Source organism: Ranitomeya imitator, chromosome 8 (genome assembly GCF_032444005.1).
Source record: "Ranitomeya imitator isolate aRanImi1 chromosome 8, aRanImi1.pri, whole genome shotgun sequence".
Classification (NCBI taxonomy): domain Eukaryota; kingdom Metazoa; phylum Chordata; class Amphibia; order Anura; family Dendrobatidae; genus Ranitomeya; species Ranitomeya imitator.
Genome location: NC_091289.1, coordinates 62063743 through 62087414, shown reverse-complemented (window position 1 = coordinate 62087414; position 23672 = coordinate 62063743). Strand labels below are relative to the sequence as shown.

Genomic DNA, 23672 nt, shown 5'->3' with positions numbered 1-23672 from the left:
GACATATCTCTGTGATTTAATTGCATAAAAATTCAAAGTTGAAAAATTGTGAAATTTTCGCCAAATTTCCGTTTTTTTCACAAATAAATGCAGCTAATATCAAATAAATTTTACCACTATCATAAAGTACAATATGTCACGAGAAAACAATGTCAGAATCACCGGGATCCGTTGAAGTGTTCCAGAGTTATAACCTCATAAAGGGACAGTGGTCAGAATTGTAAAAATTGGCCCGGTCCATAACATGCAAACCACCTTTGGGGGTAAAGGGGTTAAACACAAAGGAAACAAACATGTGTATAACAAAACATGTGTAATTGCAGTCATTTTCTGGCAGAATTTCAAGAGCACCAACACTTTCAGGCTTGACTGTACATCAAAAAGGGGCCATTGCGACATTTGGTAAATGGGGGGTTGAGATGGTTTAAAATGCCCGGCGATAGTGTCACAAGTATTGGAACGAGATGTATTTAACTTGCCTCTCCCCTAAAAGCAACCTAATATTTCATGTATGAAACACCTTAATGTATGGTTCTCATGTTTACATTGTTGTCTAGATATTGTACCCAATATATTAAAATTTGAGTTGAGATAGGCGAGAGGCAAGGTTGGGAGGGAAAGATTGAGCATTTTATTCTTGTCAAACAATAAATGATGCAAAATGGTACTCTATTTCTTAGGATTATACATTAAAAAATCATAATCAGCAATTTTGTAAAATGTAAACATTTGTTCAATATAAAATGTTTTTTATTAAACAAAAAGGCCTGTGTATTTATGTGCAAGAAAATGAACATCGGTCAGTATATGGTTTATGAGTAAATTGCTGCCATCTGAATGAGACAAAGTAGATATACTAAGGGCCTACAACAGCAATAAAACAAATGAGAATTATCCGTCCTTCCAGGTTTAATAGTTTCAAAAATAAAAGAACACAAAAGCATGAAAACCGTTCCAACACAATCGTCTCTTCAGGTAAATGTCCTTCAGAATGAGGATGTTTGAAGTTACACACGGATGACTATAACCTTCTCCCCTGTGAAATATCGATGTCCCCTCCAATGGGGTACTGGCATCTATTCAGCATTTGCAGAGAACACACCACAGGGAATTTCTCTCCCAGGCACTGCGTACAAGTAAATTGTACAATCGCTGGTTGAATACTGCACAGTTAGTCACCAATTTGCAAGGATTTTTTTTTTTATCTCCATAATTTTTTTTTTTTTAAATTAAGCAAACATTTCAATTTTACTAATTAAGTTATTTTTTTGTGGGGCAAACACTAAAATATTTACACCTTAAAGAAGTGAAAGGCACCTGCATAAAATCTATATACAACTTTTCATGACAAAATGTTGTATAAAGGAATGACTACATAGGAGTGCATCAGAAAAAAAATACCATGTCATGCTACAAAAGGTCCCCTCGTCATTTCTCAGTAACCAGCATGACCAAGAACTGCAAATTTCTATTTTCTCAGATGACAGCACTCTGGCTTGATGAAGACAGGGCATGCAGAAGACCAAAAGAGGCAGCCGGCTGAGGAGAGATCAGTCTTCTAATTTCTTGTTCTCATGGTCATCAAAATATGGGGGGGTTAAATATCAAAATGACTAAATGTTGTGGAAATTATACTTTTCCAGGGATTGGAGGGAGAGAACCAGATATCCCTGTTGATGGTCCTAGTAGAATCTAAGAGGAAAAAAAAACAAACATTTAAGTCCGTGACAAGCAAAACAGTACATTTATATTTTACTATATATATTATAGACTAACGGTAACCATGGGGACAGAACACAATGTACCAAGTGCTGGGAGTAGAACAGGGATGTCCAACACCTTTCAGATAAGATGATTACTAGTGATGATCACTGATGAGCGAATATACTCGTTACTCGAACATGCTCGGGTGTCCTCCGAGTATTTTTTAGTGTTCGGAGTTTTAGTTTTCATTGCCGGAGCTGAATGATTTACATCTGTTAGCCAGCATAAGTACATGTGGGGATTCCCTAGCAACCAGGCAACCCCCACATGTACTTATGCTGGCTAACAGATGTAAATCATTCAGCTGCGGCGCTAAAAACTAAAACTCCGAGCACTAAAAAATACTTGGAGGAGACCCGAGCATGCTCGAGAAAATAGAATTATTCTTACCGTTAATTCGGTTTCTAGGAACCTTCCACGACGGCATATGGAGGTTGTCTCTTTGCCCTAATGGGGAACAGGAAACACAGAGAGGTTTAAAAGGACCTCCCACCTGCCAGTGACTTACAACTGAACCCATAGCACCGGTTTACCTTCCGAATCCCAGAACTAATCCAGGAATATATATCGGGTGGGAAATTAGTGCCGTCGTGGAAGGTTCCTAGAAACCGAATTAACAGTAAGAATAATTCTATTTTCTCTAGTCACCTTCCACGACGGCATATGGAGGAATACCAACTAATTTGGCACTAGGGAGGGACAACGGCCTGCAGAACTTTACGGCCGAAGACTAAGTCCTTATTGGACAATACATCTAATCTGTAATGTTTAGAGAAAGTATGAAGTGAAGACCACGTTGCTGCCCTGCAGATCTGCTCAGGGGATGCACCTGCTCTTTCTGCCCAGGAGACTGACGTAGATCTTGTTGAATGGGCCTTGATCCCTACTGGAGGTATTTTGTTTTGAGCAAGGTAGGCTTCCGTTATAGCCTTTTTGATCCATGTAGCAATGGTACTTTTAGCTACTTTTTTACCCTTATTTTGCCCAGAGGGATGGACAAAGAGGTTATGATCGATTCTGAAAGCACGGGTCTGATCTAAGTATTGCAGCACAATACGTCGGACGTCCAGAGTGTTGAATCTTCTTTCTTCCGAATTTGCAGGACTATGGCAAAAGGTTGGTAGAACAATCTCTTGGGAACGATGAAAATCAGAGACTACCTTCGGAAGAAAAGAAGGATCTAGACGAAGTACTATTGAGTCATCTCTCACTAGAAGATACGGCTCTCTTATAGATAAGGCTTGTAGTTCACCCACTCTTCTAGCCGAAGTTATGGCTACCAAAAACACAGTTTTGTATGCAAGATTTTGAAGAGAGCAGGAGGAAAAAGGTTCAAAAGGCGGGCCTGTAAGACCTTGAAGCACCATATTCAGATCCCATGGGGGAACTATTATCTGTTTTCTAGGATTCATCCTAGTTGCTGATGTTAAAAATCTTTTGATCCAGCGATGGCCTGCTAGATCTTGATCAAAAAAGGAGCTAAGTGCCGAGACCTGGACTCTGAGAGTACTGGGCCTAAGACCCATTCCTAAGCCTTTTTGCAAAAAATCTAAGATGTTAGGTATATTAGGCTTGAGAGGGTCTGGAAGGTTAGGTAAACAAAAAGACGAAAACTTTTTCCAGATTTTGTTGTAGATGGCGTTGGTTACTGGCTTTCTCGATTTTTGGAGAGTAGCTATGACAGAGTCCGATAGTCCTTTTGCTTTCAAGACCTGGGCTTCAGTAACCACGCCGCTAAATTCCATTTCTGAGGGTCTGCATAGAGAATAGGACCCTGAGAGAGGAGATCGTTTTTTAGAGGTAACATTACTGGTCCATCCACTTGTAGTTGGATGATCAAGTTGAACCAACTTCTTTTGGGCCAAAAAGGGGCTATCAGGATAGTCGGAGTTCCTTCTATTCGTATCTTCCTTAGAACCTTTGCCAGGATTGGGATTGGTGGAAATGCGTAGACAAGCTGGAAGTGCCAATCTTGGACTAGGGCATCCACTCCTCTGGGATTGCCTCTTGGGTTCAAGGAAAAAAAGGTTTTGACTTTTGCGTTCTGGTGAGAGGCAAAGAGGTCGACTTCTGGAAGACCCCACTTTTGTACTAGCATATTGAACGTTTGAAGGTCCAGGCTCCACTCGCCAGGATGAATGTCCTGGCGACTCAGGTAGTCTGCTTGAATATTTGCAGTCCCTTTTAGATGAATTGCTGTCAGTGACAGTAAGTGTTTCTCGGCCCAATAAAAAATTCGAGCGGAGATCTTTTTCAAACTGAGGAATTTTGTGCCGCCCTGACGCCTGATATGCGCCACCGTGGTCATGTTGTCTGAATAGATCTGGACATGTTGACCAGAAATCTGACGGCTTGCTGCTAACAGGGCCTTTTCCACAGCTTTGAGTTCTCTGAAATTTGACGATTTCTCGCTGATCGACTGGTTCCAAAGACCTTGGTAAGGAACATGATTTACTATGGCTCCCCAGCCTCTCCTGCTGGCATCTGTCTTGATCGTAGTTATCGGGAGCTGAATCCAGCTCACCCCCTTCAGGAGGTTTCTGGAATTCATCCACCATGTTAAGGATGCCTTCACTCGACCTGGTGTGTGAATCCTTCTTGTTAGAGTGCCAGGTTGACCATCCCACCTGTCTAGAATGTGGGTTTGGAGAATTCTGGAGTGAGCTTGAGCCCAAGCCACTGATTGTATACAGGCTGTCATGGAGCCTAAGAGAGACATTCCTTCTCGAAGAGTAGGACATCTCATCTCCTTGAATTTTCTGACTTTTGCTACTAATGGTAGCCTGTGATCGTCTGGGAGAAAGGACATCTGTTTTGTTGAGTCCAGAACCACCCCCAAGAACTTTCTGGTTCTTGAGGGTTGAAGCTGAGACTTCTTCATGTTTGGAATCCAACCCAGAGACTTCAATATCTCCAAAGTGGTTGACACATGGGATATCAGGGTCATCTCGGTGGGGGCAACTACCAGTAGATCGTCCAAGTAGGGCACTATACAGACACCTTGACTCCGGATAAATGACACTGCCTCTGCCATGATCTTGGAGAATACCCTTGGTGCTGAGGAAATGCCGAAGGGAAGGACTCCATACTGATAGTGCTCCACTCGATGACTCCCCCGTATCGCAAACCTGAGGTATTTTCTGTGTCTCGGGTGGATAGGAATGTGAAAATATGCATCCCTTAGGTCGATGGTTGCCATAAAGGACTGATGTCCTATCAGAGGAATTGCAGATCTTACAGACTCCATCTTGAACTTGCGATATTTCACATGTCGGTTTAGACCTTTTAGGTTTATAATAATTCTTACGTCCCCTGAGGGTTTGGGTACTAAGAATAGACGGGAATAATGTCCTTTTCCTTGTTCCAGATGTGGAACTGGTGAGATCACATTTGATTTCATAAGATCTCTGAGACCCAATGTCAACAAATTGTGATCTCTTGAAGACGTAAGGGTAGTAACTTTCAGACCCTGAGGGGGGGAAGAAATTAACTCTATTAATAGGCCCTCCTTGATGACATTGAGGACCCAGTGGGAACTGGTGATATTTTCCCACTGACCCACATATTTTGAGAGTCTCCCCCCTACCGGGTCGGAGTCATTGCTTGTCCTGTTGGGACTGTTGCTGCTGCTGCTGGGGGACAAAAATATTTTTCCCTCTACCTTTGGCGTAACTCCACCTGCCGGTTTTGCCTTTCCCTCTTTGAGGGGGCCGAGACTGTGGGGCACGAAAAAACCGTTTTCTCGGTTGTTTTTGCTCCGGGAGTGCCTTTTTCTTGTCAGTAGCCTTGTCAAGAATATCGTCTAAGGCTGGACCGAAAACATAATCTCCCTTAAAAGGTATAGCACACAACTTGGCTTTTGAAGTGATATCACCGCTCCATATTTTAAGCCAGAGGGCTCTTCTAGCAGAGTTGGAGAGTACGAGAGATCTGGCGGCCACTCTAACAGATTCCAGAGAAGCGTCAGCCAGAAACCCAGAGGCTCTATGCAGGATGGGAAGTGAATCTAATAATTCACCTCTCGGGGTACCCTGAGATATATGAGACTCTAATTTCTCCAACCAGCAGGAGAGGGCCCTGGCAACACAAGTGGAAGCGACATTGGCCTTAAGGATAGACGTTGAAGTTTCCCAAGACTTTTTTAGGAGGCTTTCAATCTTTCTGTCCATAGGATCCTTTAATTGTGAGGAATCCTCAAAAGGGAGTGCTGTTCTATTGGCGACTCTAGCCACCTGCACATCCACCTTTGGAATGTCCAATTTGATTACTTCACCCTCTAGAGGAAATCTATGCTTCATTTCTGCAGGGGTAGTGAGGCGTTTCTCAGACTGTTCCCATTCCTGATTAACCATACTAACAATGTTAGCGTGCATCGGGAACCCCACTCTTTTCTCCGATCTGAGTCCGCCAAACATCTGATCCTGTACGGACTGTGGCTCATATTCCTCTTCTAGGCCCATAGTATTACGGACAGCAGATACTAAATCCTCAATGTAATCTGAGGAAAAGAGGTATTTCCTGACCTCAGCTTTAGGTGATACAGGATCTTCCCAGCCCACAGATGAAGTATGGGAGAGGTCTGAATCAGAGTCTGATTCGACCGCCTGAATTTTTCTCTTTTTAGCTGGGGAATGCGACGGCGGAGGTGGAGGTGGAGGAGTAGTAAAAGCTGCTAACGAAGATTGCACCTCCTGTTTTACTAAGGAGCGAATTTCATCCAGCAGAGATGGTTGCTCAGCTTTTACAATCTTGTCAGTACATGGCTGGCAGAGTCTTTTGTCCCAGTTAAGAGGGAATTTAGTAGAACAGACTGGGCACTTCTTTTTAATAGCGGCTTTAGGGGCAGACTTCTCTCCCTGAAATGACAAGGGAGAGGGGAGTGAGGACATTAAAACCCCCTATAGGTACTACCTCCCGGATCCTATCCCTGCAAAACACTTACTGTAGCAGGGGTAGCGCTGGGCTCCGCAGATGCAGGGCACAAGGAACCATCCATACTGGGAAAATTAGTCTTACCTCAGTGGTGGTTCAGCAGGGTTTAAGAACGCTGTCCGCACCTGCCTCCAGCAATCAGCAGTTCCCCCTCCCCCTCCGGGATCCATGTGAGGGGACGCCATCAGTCCGACACGCCGGCCGGCGAACCCGGAAGAAGCGGCTTCCAGGAGAACGAGGGACCGGAAGTGACGCGCGAGACCGCCGACGTCACATCCGGAACGCCGAGCCGGCAATGGAGGGGGAGAACGCTGAGCAGCTCATGGAGGAGCCCGGCGAGGGATCCCAGGCCTGCTTTGCCCTCGTGGGGGCGCGGGAAGGCCGGGAGGGGGTCCCTGAGGCACCTGCATAGCAGGACGACGGGAGCAGCAGGGGAGGAGGCGTAACGCGACCACCAGCTGCCTGGCTACAACAGGCAGAGCCTGCACAAAGGTACCGCAGTCGCCGGCCACAACAGCACCTGGAGACCTCTCCCTGTCCCATGGGGAACAGGAAAGACACTGGCAGGTGGGAGGTGGGAGGTCCTTTTAAACCTCTCTGTGTTTCCTGTTCCCCATTAGGGCAAAGAGACAACCTCCATATGCCGTCGTGGAAGGTGACTAGAGAAATCTCGATTAACGAGTATATTTGCTCATCACTAGTGATTACATGAGCAGAGCAGGCTGTCACAGGTCTCACACTGGAGCAGTCTGCTCTCCTTAATTTCAAGTATCTGCGAGCAGAAGAGACTTAAGTGTGATAGTGACAACTAAGATTTCATATCTGGACAGGTAGTGTGGGGGAGTAGCATCATAGATTACTTGAGCTGACAGAAGTATTTGTAAGGGTACCGTCACACAGTGGCATTTTGATCGCTACGACGGCACGATTCGTGATGTTCCAGCGATAAAGTTACGATCTCGCAGTGTCTGACACGCTCCTGCGATCAGGGACCCCGCTGAGAATCGTACGTCATAGCAGATCGTTTGAAACTTTCTTTCGTCGTATAGTGTCCCGCTGTGGCAGTATGATCTCATGGTGTAGCAAAGGTGTGCACGATATTGTATACGATGTGCGCATAGTAACCAACGGCTTCTACATCGCACATACTTCATGAAATTATCGCTCCAGCGTCGTACATTGCAAAGTGTGACAACAGTCTACGACGCTGGAGCGATATTGTTACGATGCTGGAGCGTCACGGATCGTGCCGTCGTAGCGATCAAAATGCCACTGTGTGACGGTACCCCAACGTGAAACAGCTAAACTCAGCTGTGCTGCCCCTTTCTCCACACTGACTGCTAGGACCTTATCTGAGATGTCATCTGTGCATTACTCCCAGCAATGTCTAATCATGCAGGAGGTTAGACCAGGAGATTAGAGCTGTAAAATTACATCTCACACAGTCAGAAACCTGCTGTGAGCTCTTGTGTGTGGGGGGGTCTTTTTCTGCTGTCTATTGATATTGATGCCTGCTTATGATTGTTCAACATGACACGAGAAAAAGCACACAAACTCAGTGAAGTCTCTGATACCACCCACTTGGCATCATACAAATTGCTTGCACACAACATACATAAGGATGATGGTGACACACTCAGTATTCAGGAGACCAGATAGAAGTGTTTGTGATATGACACAGCTAAACTCATCTGCACTGCTCCTCACCCCACACAGACTCACGCAGGAGGTTAGACTAAGATTAGAGATGTGTCATTACATCTCACACACTGAGAATCCTGTCCTAAGCCATGGTGGGGGCATGTTCTTCTTTCCTTCGAGTGAATGAGGTATAGTAATATTTTTTACGTGTATCACAACTGATTTTTTCAAAGGCCCTTACCCACACACCTGGGTCTCAGAACAAGAAAATGATAAAAAGAGCGGGTGTCTAGTTGTAGTGTTGCCATACTCCCGACTCAAGTGTTATAAATGCACACAAAATCATACCACTGTGCAGAGGATTGTCCGAGCAGGAATAACAATTCTTCCAGTTAAATGTGACATTATCGGTGTGTCTTTTTATATACATTACCTGTCTCTGTTGTAGCTGCTGCTGCTGTTCCATCTGCAATTTTTCTGTCTCAAACACTACTGGTAATACTAAAATCATGAATGAGGTGGTTCCTATCCATAATGCAGAGCGTGAAAAGCTGTAAAGAGCACACAGGAATTACTAAGCAAATAAGCAGAACAAATTAACTGTAATTACAATGTTCTTCAACCTAAAGCTCCATTAAAGGGGTTATCCAGATATAAAACTTCATGACTGATCCTTCAGACAAATCATCATTATCACATCAGTGGAGTCCATAATCTAGAGCCACTTATCAGCTGGTATCACCTCCGATGGCAGCAGGATGGAAACACAGAAGGCGAAACAGCACAACGGTTTATTGTTTAGTTGCTGCTGACGGGTACTGCAGATCAGCTGTTATATCAATCAACAGTTAACCAGATGACTCAACATCCCCTTTAACCCCTTAGCGACCGCCGATACGCCTTTTAACGGCGGCCGCTAAGGGTACTTAAACCACAGCGCCGTTAATTAACGGCGCTGTGGAAAAAGTCCATAGCGCCCCCCAGAGGCCGATTTTCTCCGGGGTCTCGGCTGCCGAGGGTAGCCGAGACCCCAGAGAACATGATTCGGGGGGTTTTTAACCCACCCCGCATTTGCGATCGCCGGTAATTAACCGTTTACCGGCGATCGCAAAAAAAAAAAAAAAACGCGATCTCTTTAATTTCTCTGTCCTCCGATGTGATCGCACATCGGAGGACAGAGAAAAGGGGTCCCAGGTGGCCCCCCAATACTCACCTAGCTCCCCCGATGCTCCTCGTGTCTCCCGGTGGGCGCCGCCATCTTCAAAATGGCGGGCGCATGCGCAGTGCGCCCGTCACCGGGAGAATCTTTGGGGTCTCGGCTGCCGGGGGTAGCCGAGACCCCAAAGAGCATGATCGGGGTCGGTATTACCGACCCCTGTTTTGCGATCGCCGGTAATTAACTGTTTACCGGCGACCGCAAAAAAAAAAAAAAAGTAAAGTGTAATTCTCTGTCCTCTGATGTGATCGCACATCAGAGGACAGAGAAATAGGGGGATTCGGGGACCCTAGCATACTCACCTAGGTCCCTGGATCCTCTTGCTGCTCCTCCTGGCCGCCGGCAGAAAAACATGGCGGACGCATGCCAGGTGCGCCCGCCATCTGTCTCCATCTGCCGGCCGGCAGGAGAACAGCAGTTGGGGCTAAAATTAGGGGTAGGGTTAGGGGTAGGGTTAGGGTTAGGGGCTAAATTTAGGGCTGGGGCTAAATTTAGGGTTAGGCTTCTTTCACACTTACGTTGGTACGGGGCTGTCGCAATGCGTCGGCCCGACATACCGACGCACGTTGTGAAAATTGTGCACAACGTGGGCAGCAGCTGTAGTTTTTCAACGCATCCGCTGCCCAATCTATGTCCTGGGGAGGAGGGGGCGGAGTTACGGCCACGCATGCGCGGTCAAATGGCGGATGCGACGTACAAAAAAACGTTTCATTGAACGTTTTTTTGTGCCGACGCTCCGCCAAAACACAACTGATCCACTGCACGACGGACGCGACGTGTGGCCATCCGTCACGATCCGTCGGCAATACAAGTCTATGGGCATCCTGCGGGCACATTAGCAGGATCCGTTTCTTGTCCAAAACGACGGATTGTGACGGAATGCCAAACGACGCAAGTGTGAAAGTAGCCTTAGGGCTAGGGTTGGGGCTAAAGTTAGGGCTAGGGTTGGGGCTAAAGTTAGGGTTAGAGCTGGGATTAGGGTTAGGGTTTGGATTAGGGTTGGTATTAGGGTTAGGGTTGGCATTAGGGTTACGCTTGGGATTAGGGTTAGGTTTGGGATTAGGGTTAAGGTTAGGGTTGTGATTAGGGGTGTATTGGGATTAGGGTTAGGTTTGAGGTTAGGGTTGAGATTAGGATTAGGGGTGTGTTGGATTTAGGGTTTTGATTAGGGTTATGGTTAGGGTTGACATTAGGGTTGTTTTGGGGTAAGGGTTGAGATTATGGTTAGGGTTAGTGATTAGGATTATGGATCAGGTTGGGATTAGGGTTAGGGGTGTGTTGGGGTTAGGGTTGGAGCTAGAATTGGGGGGGTTTCCGTTTTTTTCATAAATAATCGCAAGTAATATCAAAGAAATGTTACCACTAACATGAAGTACAATATGTCACGAAAAAAACAATCTCAGAATCAGCGGGATCCGTTGAAGCGTTCCAGAGTTATAACCTCATAAAGTGACAGTGGTCAGAATTGCAAAAATTGGCCTGGTCATTAAGTACCAAATTGGCTCTGTCACTAAGGGGTTAATCACATCATGGCATTTAACTTATAGACCGGGTTATAAACATAAAACTGATGTCTTTGACAAATGCCTTAGCATCTGTCGCCTATAAAAGGTCCTAAGTAAAAATCTTGGGTTAAAAATCATATGCATCTTGATCACCAAGGATGAAGTTTACTATTCAGTTTACCAGAGCGAGCCCACACAATAATGGATACTTCTATACCAGGCACTTGCTTGTGAGCAGATCTTTAAACAGGACCTATCACTTGGGATATATACATTGTAACAATCCCTGAACTCCCCTCATTTGGTCACGGTTTTCTGTTCAGTTCCATGTCCTCATATTTAAAGGGAACCTGTCAGCAGGCTATAAGATACGGCCACTGCCTTTCACGGCTTATCTACAGCATTCTAGATAATGCGGTCCGGTCCAATGGGTGTTGCAGGTCCTGGTCTGGCGCCTCCCATCTTCTTGTGATGCCACCCTCCTGCTTGCTTCACAGGCTCCCCAGCATCACGCTCCTGCACAGGTGTACTTATCTGCACTGTTGCGGGAAAAGTAAAGTACCGCAGTGCGCAGGCAACTAGGAAAGGTCAGAGGCCCAGCGTCTGCGCACTGCAGTACTTTACTCTGCCCTCAACAGTGCAGATAAGTACAACTGTGCAGGAGCGCGATGCCGGGGAGCGATGAAGCAACAGGAGGGCGGTGATTATAAGATGGGAGGCGCCAGACCTGGACCTGCGACACCCCATCAGACTGGACCGTACAGGACCGCCCCCCGGGTGAGAATAATTAAACTTATCTTTCTCATCTTCCAGGTCGGGTTGGGGGCTTATATGCAGCATTATAGAATGCTGTAGATAAGACCTGAAAGGTGGTGGCCTTATATTATATCGGCCAAACCTGGTGACAGGTTCGCTTTAACTCTTCTCTAGCGATGTGTGCCCTCACCTCTCCCCCTCACACGATGCCAATCACAGCTGATCTAGCAGTTTATCACACAGGGAGGGAGAAGTAAAAGCGTACGACCCGGAGAAGACTGAAGATACCAGTAGGACTGCAAAGCAGAGATGTCACATACTGTACTACAAGAGCAACAAATGTGCATATCTCTGCAATGAAGCAACACAGCACACAACTGAGAAAAAGCTGCAGAATCGGGAAAGCTCCCAAGGTATTTAACAACTTTCTCTTTTTTTTTGACAGGTCCTATTAACTGACATACAGCTCTGGAAAAAATTAAGAGACCACCATATCAAAACCCTGTCATGGGCAGCCCCATCCCCAGACCTGAACCCCATTGAAAACCTCTGGAATGTAATGTATATACTCAAGTATAAGCCGAGATTTTCAGCCCATTTTTTAGGCTAAAAGTGCCCCTTTTGGCTTATACTCAAGTCATTGTCCCAGGGGGTCGGCAGGGGGAGCAGCAGCTGTCACATCATACTCACCTGCTCCCCATGCTGTCTATGCATTTTCCTGCTTATCCGATGGTCTCCGGCGCCCGCAGCTCTTCCTGTGTTCAGCGGTCACGTGGTACCGCTCATTACAGTAATGAATGTGGACGTGACTCCACTCCCATAGGCGTGGAGCGCATATTCATTACTTTAATGAGTGGTACCATGTGACCGCTGAACACAGGAACAATTAGCCGGCGCGCCGGAGACCATTGGAGAAGCAGAGACCGCGCCAGTAGGGAGAGTATGACGGGGGAGGGTGAGCCATGCAATATTCACCTGTCCCGGTTCCACCGCCGAGCTGTGTCTTTTGTGTCCTCTGGCTGTGACGTTCACGTCAGAGGGCACGCTGACGTGGTTAGTGCGTGCCCTCTGCCTGAACAGTCGCTGCAGAGACCCGGAAGACACAGCGGCGTGCGACAGGGACAGCTGAATATCGCAAGTTTCGGGTACCTGTGCCAGCGGCGACACTGGCACCTGGCTCCCAGCAACGAGAGGTGGGTATGTCTTTTTTTTTTTTTTTTTTTTAAATCGCAGCAGCATACGGGGTATATTTTTCTATGGAGCATCTAATAGGGCCATCAACCTTTGTGCAGCATTATATGGGGCATAATATTCTATGGCGCATCTTATTGGGCCATCATTAATCTTTTATGCAGCATTATATGGGGCATATTTTAATATGGAGCATCTTATGGGGGCCATCATGAACCTTATGGGGCATTATATGGGGCATATTTTGTATGGAGCATCTTATGGGGCCCATAATGAACTGTATGGAGCATTGTATGGTGCTCCTGATTCAATATGGATATTCAAAAACATTTAACCTACTGATGTCTCAATTAATTTTACTTTTATTGGCATCTATTTATTTTTTAAATTTACCAGTAGCTGCTGCATTTCCTACCCTAGGCTTATACTCGAGTCAATAAGTTTTCCCAGTTTTGTGGCCAAATTAGGGGGGGGGGGTCGGCTTATACTCTAGTATATACGGTAATCAAGAGGATGATGGATAGTCAGTCAGTCACAAGCCATCAAACAAAGAACTGCTTACATTTTTGGGCCAGGAGAAGTGTGAAAGACTGGTGGAAAGCATGCCAAGAGGCATGAAAGCTGTGATTATATGGTTATTCCACAAAATATTGATTTCTGATCTCTTCACAAGTTAAAACATTAGTATTGTTGTTTCTAAATTATTATGAACTTGTTTCCTTTGCATTATTTGAGGTCTGAAAGCACTGGTTGTTTATTTTTTTATTTTTACCATTTCTCCTTTTCAGAAAAAAAAAATTCAAAATTTCTTGCTTGGAACTTCGGAGACATGTTGTCAAAAGTTATAGAAAAGAACAACTTACATTTTACTCAAAAATATACCTATAAAGAGAAAAATCAGAAAAAAACTGAACATTTTGCAGTGGTGTCTTAATTTTTTTGCCAGAGCTGAATATGGGTTCATATACAAAATAAAAAAAACAATCAGTTCATCTATAACTATTTTTCTCTTTTTTGAGCAATGTGCCCTATTAAATCAGAATCCAGGTGAATTAATTACTGACCTATAAAATTTTTTGGCAGCACAAACGGAGAAGTCAAACGTCACTCCTGCAGCACTTCGTAGACTGCCTGGAAACATCTCTGTCAGACCCCATATCCTTTCTGATAGCGTCTCGTCCAGCTAGATAAAGACAATCAGTATATTATAATATATATACACATACACACAATTTTTCACTATTTGATCAGAAAAGCGATATGTATATTTATCAATGAAAAAAGGTGGACACATGAAAGGTATCTGAGTGCTGAATGATTTTTTTTTCATAACTTCTTATAGGGATTGTCCACTGCTGAGCCAACCCCTTCTCCTTCCTCATGTTAGGCCTTGTTAAAATAAAGACCTCTATACCCCTTGCCAGCGAAGTCGGCACTCGCGTCCCCAAGGCTCCCGCCAGGTTGTGATGTTACACGAGCTCTGCACTCAATCAGCACTGGCTTCCCCTGCCTTCAGACAAATCCAACACCAACAGGAAATCATGGCCGCGCTGCTCAGAGTTTGTCTTGATGTTCGATATGTCTGAAAGTGCGAGAAGCCAGCGCCAATTAGATGCAGGGCTCGTGTCACATAACCTCATGTGAGCCCCGGGAACACGAGAGCCGACAGCGCTAGCAACGAATGTGAGTAGAAGTGTTTTTATTATAACGGGGCCAATCGAGAGGAATGACATCCCCTGCAAGAACTCTAAGGCTACTTTTACACTAGCGTCGGATTCGGCCCGTCGCATTGCGTCGGGCCGAGATTCCGACGCTAGCGTTTGATGCGCCGCACAACGGGTGCAGCGGATGCATTTCTCCGGCGCATCCGCTGCCCCATTGTGAGGTGCCGGGAGGTGGGGGCGGAGCTCCAGCCACGCATGCGCGGTCGGAAAAAGCGGTCCGTCGGCAGCAAAAAACGTTACATTTAACGTTTTTTGCTCCCGGCGGTCCGCCACAACACAGCGCAACCGTCGCACGACTGTTGCGACGTGTGTCAATACGTCGGTAATGTTACTCTATGGGGCATTGCGACGTATTCAAAAAAATGCCAGTGTGAAAGTAGCCTAACCATGACACGCAGCCTGGGGGGGGTCAAGTGTTCTCATGTTTATTCATGAGTGATTTCACTATTTCTCATCCGCATACTGCCACCTGCTGGGTACAATTATATACCTGATCTATACTTATTAATTCACCATTTCCTATCCTATATTTTCACCGTGACCTCCGCACTGGTGGTAATTTATTTTAAATAATATTGCTGATTCTTGTGGCGCTAATTAGGTGTGCGATACATTTCACACACCCACTGGTAAGTTTGATCCGTGAATTGGACACCTCTCTGTGTTTTGGCTGTAAACATACCCGGATGTGTGAACAGTGCCCCACGCTGCGAGCTCAGCAAACGCCACACGCTGCGAGCCCAGCAAACGCCACACGCTGCGAGCCCAGCAAACGCCACACGCTGCGAGCTCAGCAAACGCCGCGAGCTCAGCAAACGCCGCGAGCTCAGCAAACGCCGCGAGCTCAGCAAACGCCGCGAGCTCAGCAAACGCCGCGAGCTCAGCAAACGCCGCGAGCTCAGCAAACGCCGCGAGCTCAGCAAACGCCGCGAGCTCAGCAAACGCCGCGAGCTCAGCAAACGCCGCGAGCTCAGCAAACGCCGCGAGCTCAGCAAACGCCGCGAGCTCAGCAAACGCCGCGAGCTCAGCAAACGCCGCGAGCTCAGCAAACGCCGCGAGCTCAGCAAACGCCGCGAGCTCAGCAAACGCCGCGAGCTCAGCAAACGCCGCGAGCTCAGCAAACGCCGCGAGCTCAGCAAACGCCGCGAGCTCAGCAAACGCCGCGAGCTCAGCAAACGCCGCGAGCTCAGCAAACGCCGCGAGCTCAGCACACGCCGCGAGCTCAGCACACGCCGCGAGCTCAGCACACGCCGCGAGCTCAGCACACGCCGCGAGCTTAGCACACGCCGCGAGCTTAGCAAACGCCACACGCCGCGAGCTCAGCAAACGCCACACGCTGCGAGCTCAGCAAACGCCACACGCTGCGAGCTCAGCAAACGCCACGAGCTTAGCAAACGCCACACGCCGTGAGCTTAGCAAACACCACACGCTGCGAGCCCAAAAACCACACGCTGCGAGCTCAGCAAACGCCACACGCTGCGAGCTCAGCAAACGCCACACGCTGCGAGCTCAGCAAACGCCACACGCTGCGAGCTCAGCAAACGCCACACGCTGCGAGCTCAGCAAACGCCACACGCTGCGAGCTCAGCAAACGCCACACGCTGCGAGCTCAGCAAACGCCACACGCTGCGAGCTCAGCAAACGCCACACGCTGCGAGCTCAGCAAACGCCACACGCTGCGAGCTCAGCAAACGCCACACGCTGCGAGCTTAGCCTCTATAAGACGTATGAGAGAAGCCACCGTCTGAATGAGGCCCGAGTCCTGCGCTATCCATGTGATCACTGAGGAGTCACTGCCATATCCAGGTCTCTGCAGCCACCTGCCCACTCCTGTATATGGGCCCTATAACATGGCAGCGAGCAGTGTGACCGCACGGTCAGAATGGCTGACACCACTGACTGCCGCAGCCGCCTAATAATCACCTCCTCGTCATCCTCTTCCTCCTCCTCGGTGTCCGGGTTCCTAGCTCCGATGAGCGCGGTTTCCAGGGGCAGCTCAGACGGGGAGGACATGTCTTCTCAACGTGCGGGAACACTCAGGGGTCACACCACCGGAACTACGTCACCGGAAACAAAAACCGGCACACTATAGAGAGGAGCGGCGTGAGCAGTAAAATAGCGGCTGCCACCTAGTGGCGAGCTCAGGATCTGCATGCCGGACAATAGATAAGCTGGAAAGTGAATTAGTGCAATGTATGGGGGAGGCGGTCAGGACCGGGTGGGAGGGCAGAGCCTGGAGCGGGTGGTTATAAGACGGTCTGATAAATAGAAATAGTTCAGACTTTATTTCATAACATCAGTTATAAATTAATCCATTCTGGGCCACAATCACACAAGAAATGTAGAGCCCGGCAGTGTGCTCACAATATACAGTGCTTACAGCCAGGGTTACCAGAGGTGATGTGCTGTGATCAGGGACTGGGTGACTGGTTCCACATCTGACTGCCGACCTCCAGCTTTATCTGAATCTTTCTACCTTCTTTTCAGCCATGTTCACACTGAGTATTTGGTCAGGTTTTGATGTTGCAGATTTTCTGCATCATTTCTTCACCTATTAATTGCACTTTTTCACATGCGGTTTTTTTTGTCTCTTGTAATGAGATGTTTTAAATAAAGCTGCTTTGTTTTTGATACTTCTTGGTATTTGACTTTGGCGAAGTGTTACTGGTAGGCCGGGGTCACACTTGCGAGTTTGATGCGAGAAACTCGCCCGAGTCTCTCACATCAATACCCGGCACTGCTGCCGGCACACGGGACCAGAGCGTGTAGCTGCATGTATTTCTATACAGCCGCACGCTCCGGTCCTGAGTGCCGGCGGCAGTACTGGGTATTGATGCATGAGTTTCTCGCATCACACTCGCAAGTGTGACCCCAGCCATACAATCATGTGTGGATTACTTGCATTTTCGCTGTAGAAAGGCACTAAAAACGCATGTACGTGTTTTACCTGCAGATTTTCCACAATAATACAAGTCTATGGGGAAAATCCACACAGAAAACTCTGTATACCCACAAGAGTCTAAGGTGCAACATTTCTCCTTATGGAGAGTGACATACCAGCTCTGGCTTGTCAAGGTAAGGAGGCTTATTCGCCGTGCAATGCTCCTCTGGGAAATATAATATGCAAATTGCCTCTTCAGAAAAAAAAGGACTTAAACCCTACAGCGCCACCTGTTGGAAGTAGCGATCCTACAAGTCACAATCAACCCTTTAACGAGTCGTGCAATATGACTTAGGATAAAAGCTAAATCAGTATCTCAATTCGCACTTCCAACAGGTGGCGCTATAGAGTTTAAGTCCTTTTTTTCTCTGAAGAGGTAATTTGCATATTATACCCACAAGAGAAATTGACCCGTTGTGGATTTGGCTCACGCCCCACAGGTCAAGTTAGGCCTGTCCCACACGTCCAGATAATTCCGGTACCGGAAAAATCGGTACCGGAGTTATCCGTGTCCGTGTGCTCACGTGGCACATCAGTGTGGCACACGTGCGGCAGCCGTGTGCCGACTGCGTACCACACGCACCGTGCAGGAGACAGCGCTAGAGTTAAGCGCTTTCCCGTTTTGGGTGCTGAATCCAGAATTCATTCCTTCTTCCCAGCAGCGTTCGCTGGAGAGAAGGAATGAAAAATCTTTTTTTTTTTTTTTGTTAAAGTTCCCGGTAATCTCCCACCCCCTGTGCGCCCGCCCGCTGGCATTAAAATACTTACCCAGCTCCCTCGTCGCTTCCATCCTCTCAGCGTCGCAGCTCTTCCTGTATGAGCGGTCACGTGGTGCCGCTTATTACAGTGATGAATATGCAGCACCACCCCTATGGGAGGTGAAGCCGCATATTCATCACTGTGATGTGCGGCACCACGTGACCGCTCATACAGGAAGAGCTGCGACGCTGAGAGGATGTAAGCGACGAGGGAGCTGGGTAAGTATTTTAATGCCAGCGGGCGGGCGCACAGTGGGTGGGAGGGGGAAGATTACCGGGAACTTTATTTTAACAACAAAAAAAATAAAAAAGATTTTTCATTCCTTCTTTCCAGCGAACGCTGCTGGAGAGAAGAAATGAATGGGGCTTCAGCACCACAATCTGGGGGGACAGCGCTTACAGTAAGCGCTGTCTCCTGCACGGCACACGGACAGCATCCGTGTGCGGTACGTGTTTTACACAGACCCATTGACTTTAATGGGTCCGTGTGATCCGTGCGTTCCCACAAACACTGACATGTCTCCCTGTTTTTCAAACGGACACACGGTCCGTGAAAACACGCTGACATGTACAGAGACACATTGATTTTAATGTGTCTACATGAGTCAGTGTCTCCGGTACGTGAGGAAACTGTCACCTCACGTACCGGAGCCACTGACATGTGGAACCGGCCTTACTCTGAGTAAATAAGAAGTGCAGAGGGGAGGAGATCTCTATAAATCCCATCCACTGTGCTGGAACTGAAAGGGTATGTGTCCACGTTCAGGATTTGGTCAGGATTTTATGCAGGTAAAATCCTGACCAAATCTGCACCTGAGGTCACTGGCAGGTCACCTGCGTTGTTCATGCGTTGTTTGAGCAATGTAAGGTCATGCTGCGTTCTTAAAAGACGCGACGCATGTCCGTTTCCGCGGGTCTGCCGCATGCGTCTTTTAATGCATAGTGGAGACGAGATTTCATCAAATCTCCTCCACTATGCTGTAACATCTGGACGCTGCGTTTTTGACGCTGCGGCTCAACGCAGCATCAAAAACGCAGTGTTTCCGGAACGTGGAAACATACCCTAAGACGCAGCAAAAATATGCAGGATCAAAAATGCATCGTGAGCACACAGCCTTAAGCCACGTTCACGTTATAATTTTTATCTCTATGACGCCGACATATTCAGCAGCACTTTACAATTTTAGGCCCCTTCACACATCTGTTTTTTTGGTCTTTATGCGGTTCATTTTTTAAGGATCGCAAATACAGAAATACTCACACCCATTGTATTCAATGGTGGTGCACACATCAGGTTTTTCACTCGGACTGTGTGTTCGTGTGAAAAACCCGCAGACATCCTTTTTTTTTCCTCGCTGCACAGAGGAAATGCATGCCGCACACGTGCGAACGTTCTCATGCTGTGAGCGGTGATGTCAGTAAGGTTACAGCAGTTCACAGCTGGTGATCACACACAGGGTACCACGAAAACCACCGGTTGTGACCTACGGTAACATTAATGATGTCATCGCTCATCAATGCCACTGATTCTCACTCTGCTATGCTGTGGTGAGCGGTCACATTACTCATCAAGGATCGTCGTGGGACCCCCTTGTTATGGACTTATGGCAGACCCTGTAGATAGTTTTTTAATAAATGTGTAAGGGTATACGATACGATACACTTTATTGATCCCGTGGGAAATTATGGTATGTTTCCACGTTCAGTGTTTACAGCGTTTTGGACGCAGCTCCGTCCAAAGCGCTGCCAGCTTTTGTACGCGCCCTATACATAGGACGATATTTATCTTGCTAAGGGCCCCTTTCCACTTGCGAGGAAAACGGACGAGTGCAATCCGATAAAAAAATCGGATTGCACTCAGACCAATGTTATTCAATAGGTGACATTCCATTTGCAATTTTTTTCTCAGCTGAAATCGGACTGAGAAAAAAAATCGCAGCATGCTGCGTATTCCTGCGATTCTCGGACAAGACTCGCCAATGCAAGTCAATGGGTGCTAGAAAAAAAACGCACAGCGCTTGCACCATGCGAGTGCTGTCCGATTTTTACGAACTGGTGTCCTTTGAAAAGCCGGCAATTCAGCGCGGTGTACAGTAAAATCACACTGACAGCTTACATTAGAGTAGATATAAACACATATATATATGTATATATACCTATTCTATGTCAGGGAGACACCTATATATATATATTTATATTTAATGCAGCGCTAGATAGCTTCAAAGCTGGTAATTCAATTGCCGGCTTTTGCTATCTCCTTCACAAACCCAACATGATATGAGACCTGGTTTACATACAGTAAACCATCTCATATCCACTTTTTTTTTGCATATTCCACACTACTAATGTTAGTAGTGTGTATGTGCAAAATGTGGGCTCTCTGGCTATTAAATGTAAGGGTTAAATCGCGGAAAAAATTGGCGTGGGCTCCCGTGCAATTTTCTCCGCCAGAGTGGTAAAGCCAGTGACTGAGGGCAGATATTAATAGCCTAGAGAGGGTCCATGGTTATTGGCCCCCCCCTGGCTAAAAACATCTGCCCCCAGCCACCCCAGAAAAGGCACATCTGTAAGATGCGCCTATTCTGGCACTTGGCCACAGTCTTCCCATTCCCGTGTAGCGGTGGGATATGGGGTAATGAAGGGTTAATGTCACCTTGCTATTGTAAGGGGACATTAACCCCTTCCCGACCTTTGACGCCACGTAGGCGTCATGAAAGTCGGTGCCATTCCGACCCATGACGCCTATGCGGCGTCATGGAAAGATCGCGTCCCTGCAGATCGGGTGAAAGGGTTAACTCCCATTTCACCCGATCTGCAGGGACAGGGGGAGTGGTAGTTTAGCCCAGGGGGGGTGGCTTCACCCCCTCGTGGCTACGATCGCTCTGATTGGCTGTTGAAAGTGAAACTGCCAATCAGAGCGATTTGTAATATTTCACCCATTATAACGGGTGAAATATTACAATCCAGCCATGGCCGATGCTGAAATATCATCGGCCATGGCTGGAAATACTAGTGTGCCCCCACCCCACCCCTCCGATCGCCCCCCCACCCCCCCGATCTGGCCGGTACACTGCTCCGGCTCCCCTCCGTCCAGTGCTCCGCTCCCCCCCCGTGCTCGTGTCCGCTCCCCCCGTGCTCCAATCACCCCCCCGTGCTCCAATCACCCCCCCTGCACTCCGATCCACCCCCCCCGTGCTCCGTTCCACCCCCCCGTGCTCCATTCCAGCCCCCCCGTGCTCCGTTCCACGCCCCCCGCGCTCCGTTCCACCCCTCCCGCGCTCCGATTCCCCCCCCCGTGCTCCGATCCCCCCCCCCGTGGTCCCCCCCACCCTATCATACTTACCGATCCAGCCGTGGTCCCGTCCATCTTCTCCCGGGCGCCGCCATCTTCCAAAATGGCGGGCGCATGCGCAGTGCGCCCGCCGAATCTGCCGGCCGGCAGATTCGTTCCAAAGTGCATTTTGATCACTGAGATATAATCTATCTCAGTGATCAAAATAAAAAAAATAATAAATGACCCCCCCCCTTTGTCACCCCCATAGGTAGGGACAATAAAAAAATAAAGAAATTTTTTTTTTCCACTAATGTTAGAATAGGGTTAGGGTTAGGGGTAGGGTTAGGGTTAGGGGTAGGGTTAGGGTTAGGGCTAGGGGTAGGGTTAGGGTTAGGGTTAGGGGTAGGGTTAGGGGTAGGGTTAGGGTTAGGGGTAGGGTTAGGGGTAGGGTTAGGGCTAGGGTTAGGGCTAGGGTTAGGGTTAGGAATGTGCACACGTATTCTGGTCCTCTGCGGATTTTTCCGCTGCGGATTTGATAAATCCGCAGTGCTAAACCACTGCGGATTTATGGCGGATTTACCGCGTTTTTTTCTGCGCATTTCACTGCGGTTTTACAATTGCGATTTTCTATTGGAGCAGTTGTAAAACCGCTGCGGAATCCGCACAAAGAAGTGACATGCTGCGGAATGTAAACCGCTGCGTTTCCGTGCAGTTTTTCCGCAGCATGTGCACAGCGATTTTTGTTTCCCATAGGTTTACATTGAACTGTACACTCATGGGAAACTGCTGCGGATCCGCAGCGTGTGCACATACCTTTAGAATTAGGCTATGTGCACACGGTGCGGATTTGGCTGCGGATCCGCAGCAGTGTTCCATCAGGTTTACAGTACCATGTAAACATATGAAAAACCAAATCCGCTGTGCCCATGGTGCGGAAAATACCGCGCGGGAACGCTGCGTTGTATTTTCCGCAGCATGTCAATTCTTTGTGCGGATTCCGCAGCGTTTTACACCTGTTCCTCAATAAGAATCCGCAGGTGAAATCCGCACAAAAAACACTGGAAATCCGCGGAAAATCCGCAGGTAAAACACAGTGCCTTTTACCCGCAGATTTTTCAAAAATGGTGCGGAAATATCTCACACGAATCCGCAACGTGGGCACATGGCCTTAGGGTTAGGGTTGGAATTAGGGTTGTGGTTAGGGTTAGGGGTGTGTTGGGGTTAGGGTTGTGGTTAGGGGTGTGTTGGGGTTAGGGTTGTGATTAGGATTATGGCTACAGTTGGGATTAGGGTTAGGGGTGTGTTGGGGTTAGTGTTGGAGTTAGAATTGAGGGGTTACCACTGTTTAGGCACATCAGGGGTCTCCAAACGCAACATGGCGCCACCATTGATTCCAGCCAATCTCGTATTCAAAAAGTCAAATGGTGCTCCCTCACTTCCGAGCCCTGACGTGTGCCCAAACAGTGGTTTACCCCCACATATGGGGTACCAGCATACTCAGGACAAACTGCGCAACAATTACTGGGGTCCAATTTCTCCTGTTACCCTTGTGAATCTAAAAAAATGCTTGCTAAAACATAATTTTTGAGGAAAGAAAAATGATTTTTTATTTTCACGGCTCTGCGTTGTAAACGTCTGTGAAGCACTTGGGGGTTCAAAGTGCTCACCACATATCTAGATAAGTTCCTTGGGGGGTCTAGTTTCTAAAATGGGGTCACTTGTGGGGGGTCTCTACTGTTTAGGCACACCAGGGGCTCTGCAAACGCAACGTGACACCCGCAGACCATTCCATCAAAGTCTGCATTTCAAAAGTCACTACTTCCCTTCTGAGCCCCGACGTGTGCCCAAACAGTGGTTTACCCCCACATATGGGGTATCAGCGTACTCAGGAGAAACTGGACAACAACTTTTGGGGTCCAATTTCTCCTGTAACCCTTGGGAAAATAAAAAATTCTGGGCTAAATAATTAT

The 23672-nt window shown here is 47.5% G+C and overlaps 1 protein-coding gene across 1 annotated transcript; it reads right to left on the bottom strand.

Moving 5' to 3' along the window:
* Positions 1-891: 891 nt before the first annotated feature.
* Positions 892-16790, bottom strand: TOMM22 (translocase of outer mitochondrial membrane 22). The gene is made up of 4 exons (XM_069737021.1): positions 16653-16790; positions 14070-14188; positions 8771-8888; positions 892-1692 (listed from the first exon to the last, which is right to left on the bottom strand). The coding sequence occupies exons 1-4, from the start codon at positions 16740-16742 to the stop codon at positions 1630-1632; spliced, it is 390 nt and encodes a 129-aa protein (XP_069593122.1). The 5' UTR covers positions 16743-16790; the 3' UTR covers positions 892-1629.
* Between the last annotated feature and the right edge of the window lie 6882 nt (positions 16791-23672).

Coding starts and splice junctions, on each gene's coding strand:
- TOMM22 (XM_069737021.1), bottom strand. CDS start 16,742: ATGTCCTCCCCGTCTGAGCTGCCCCTGGAAACCGCGCTCATCGGAGCT. Junction 14,189..16,652: donor AGGAAGAGGATGACGAGGAG/GTGATTATTAGG, acceptor GTCTTTATCTAG/CTGGACGAGACGCTATCAGA. Junction 8,889..14,069: donor GCTGCCAAAAAATTTTATAG/GTCAGTAATTAA, acceptor TGCTCTTTACAG/CTTTTCACGCTCTGCATTAT.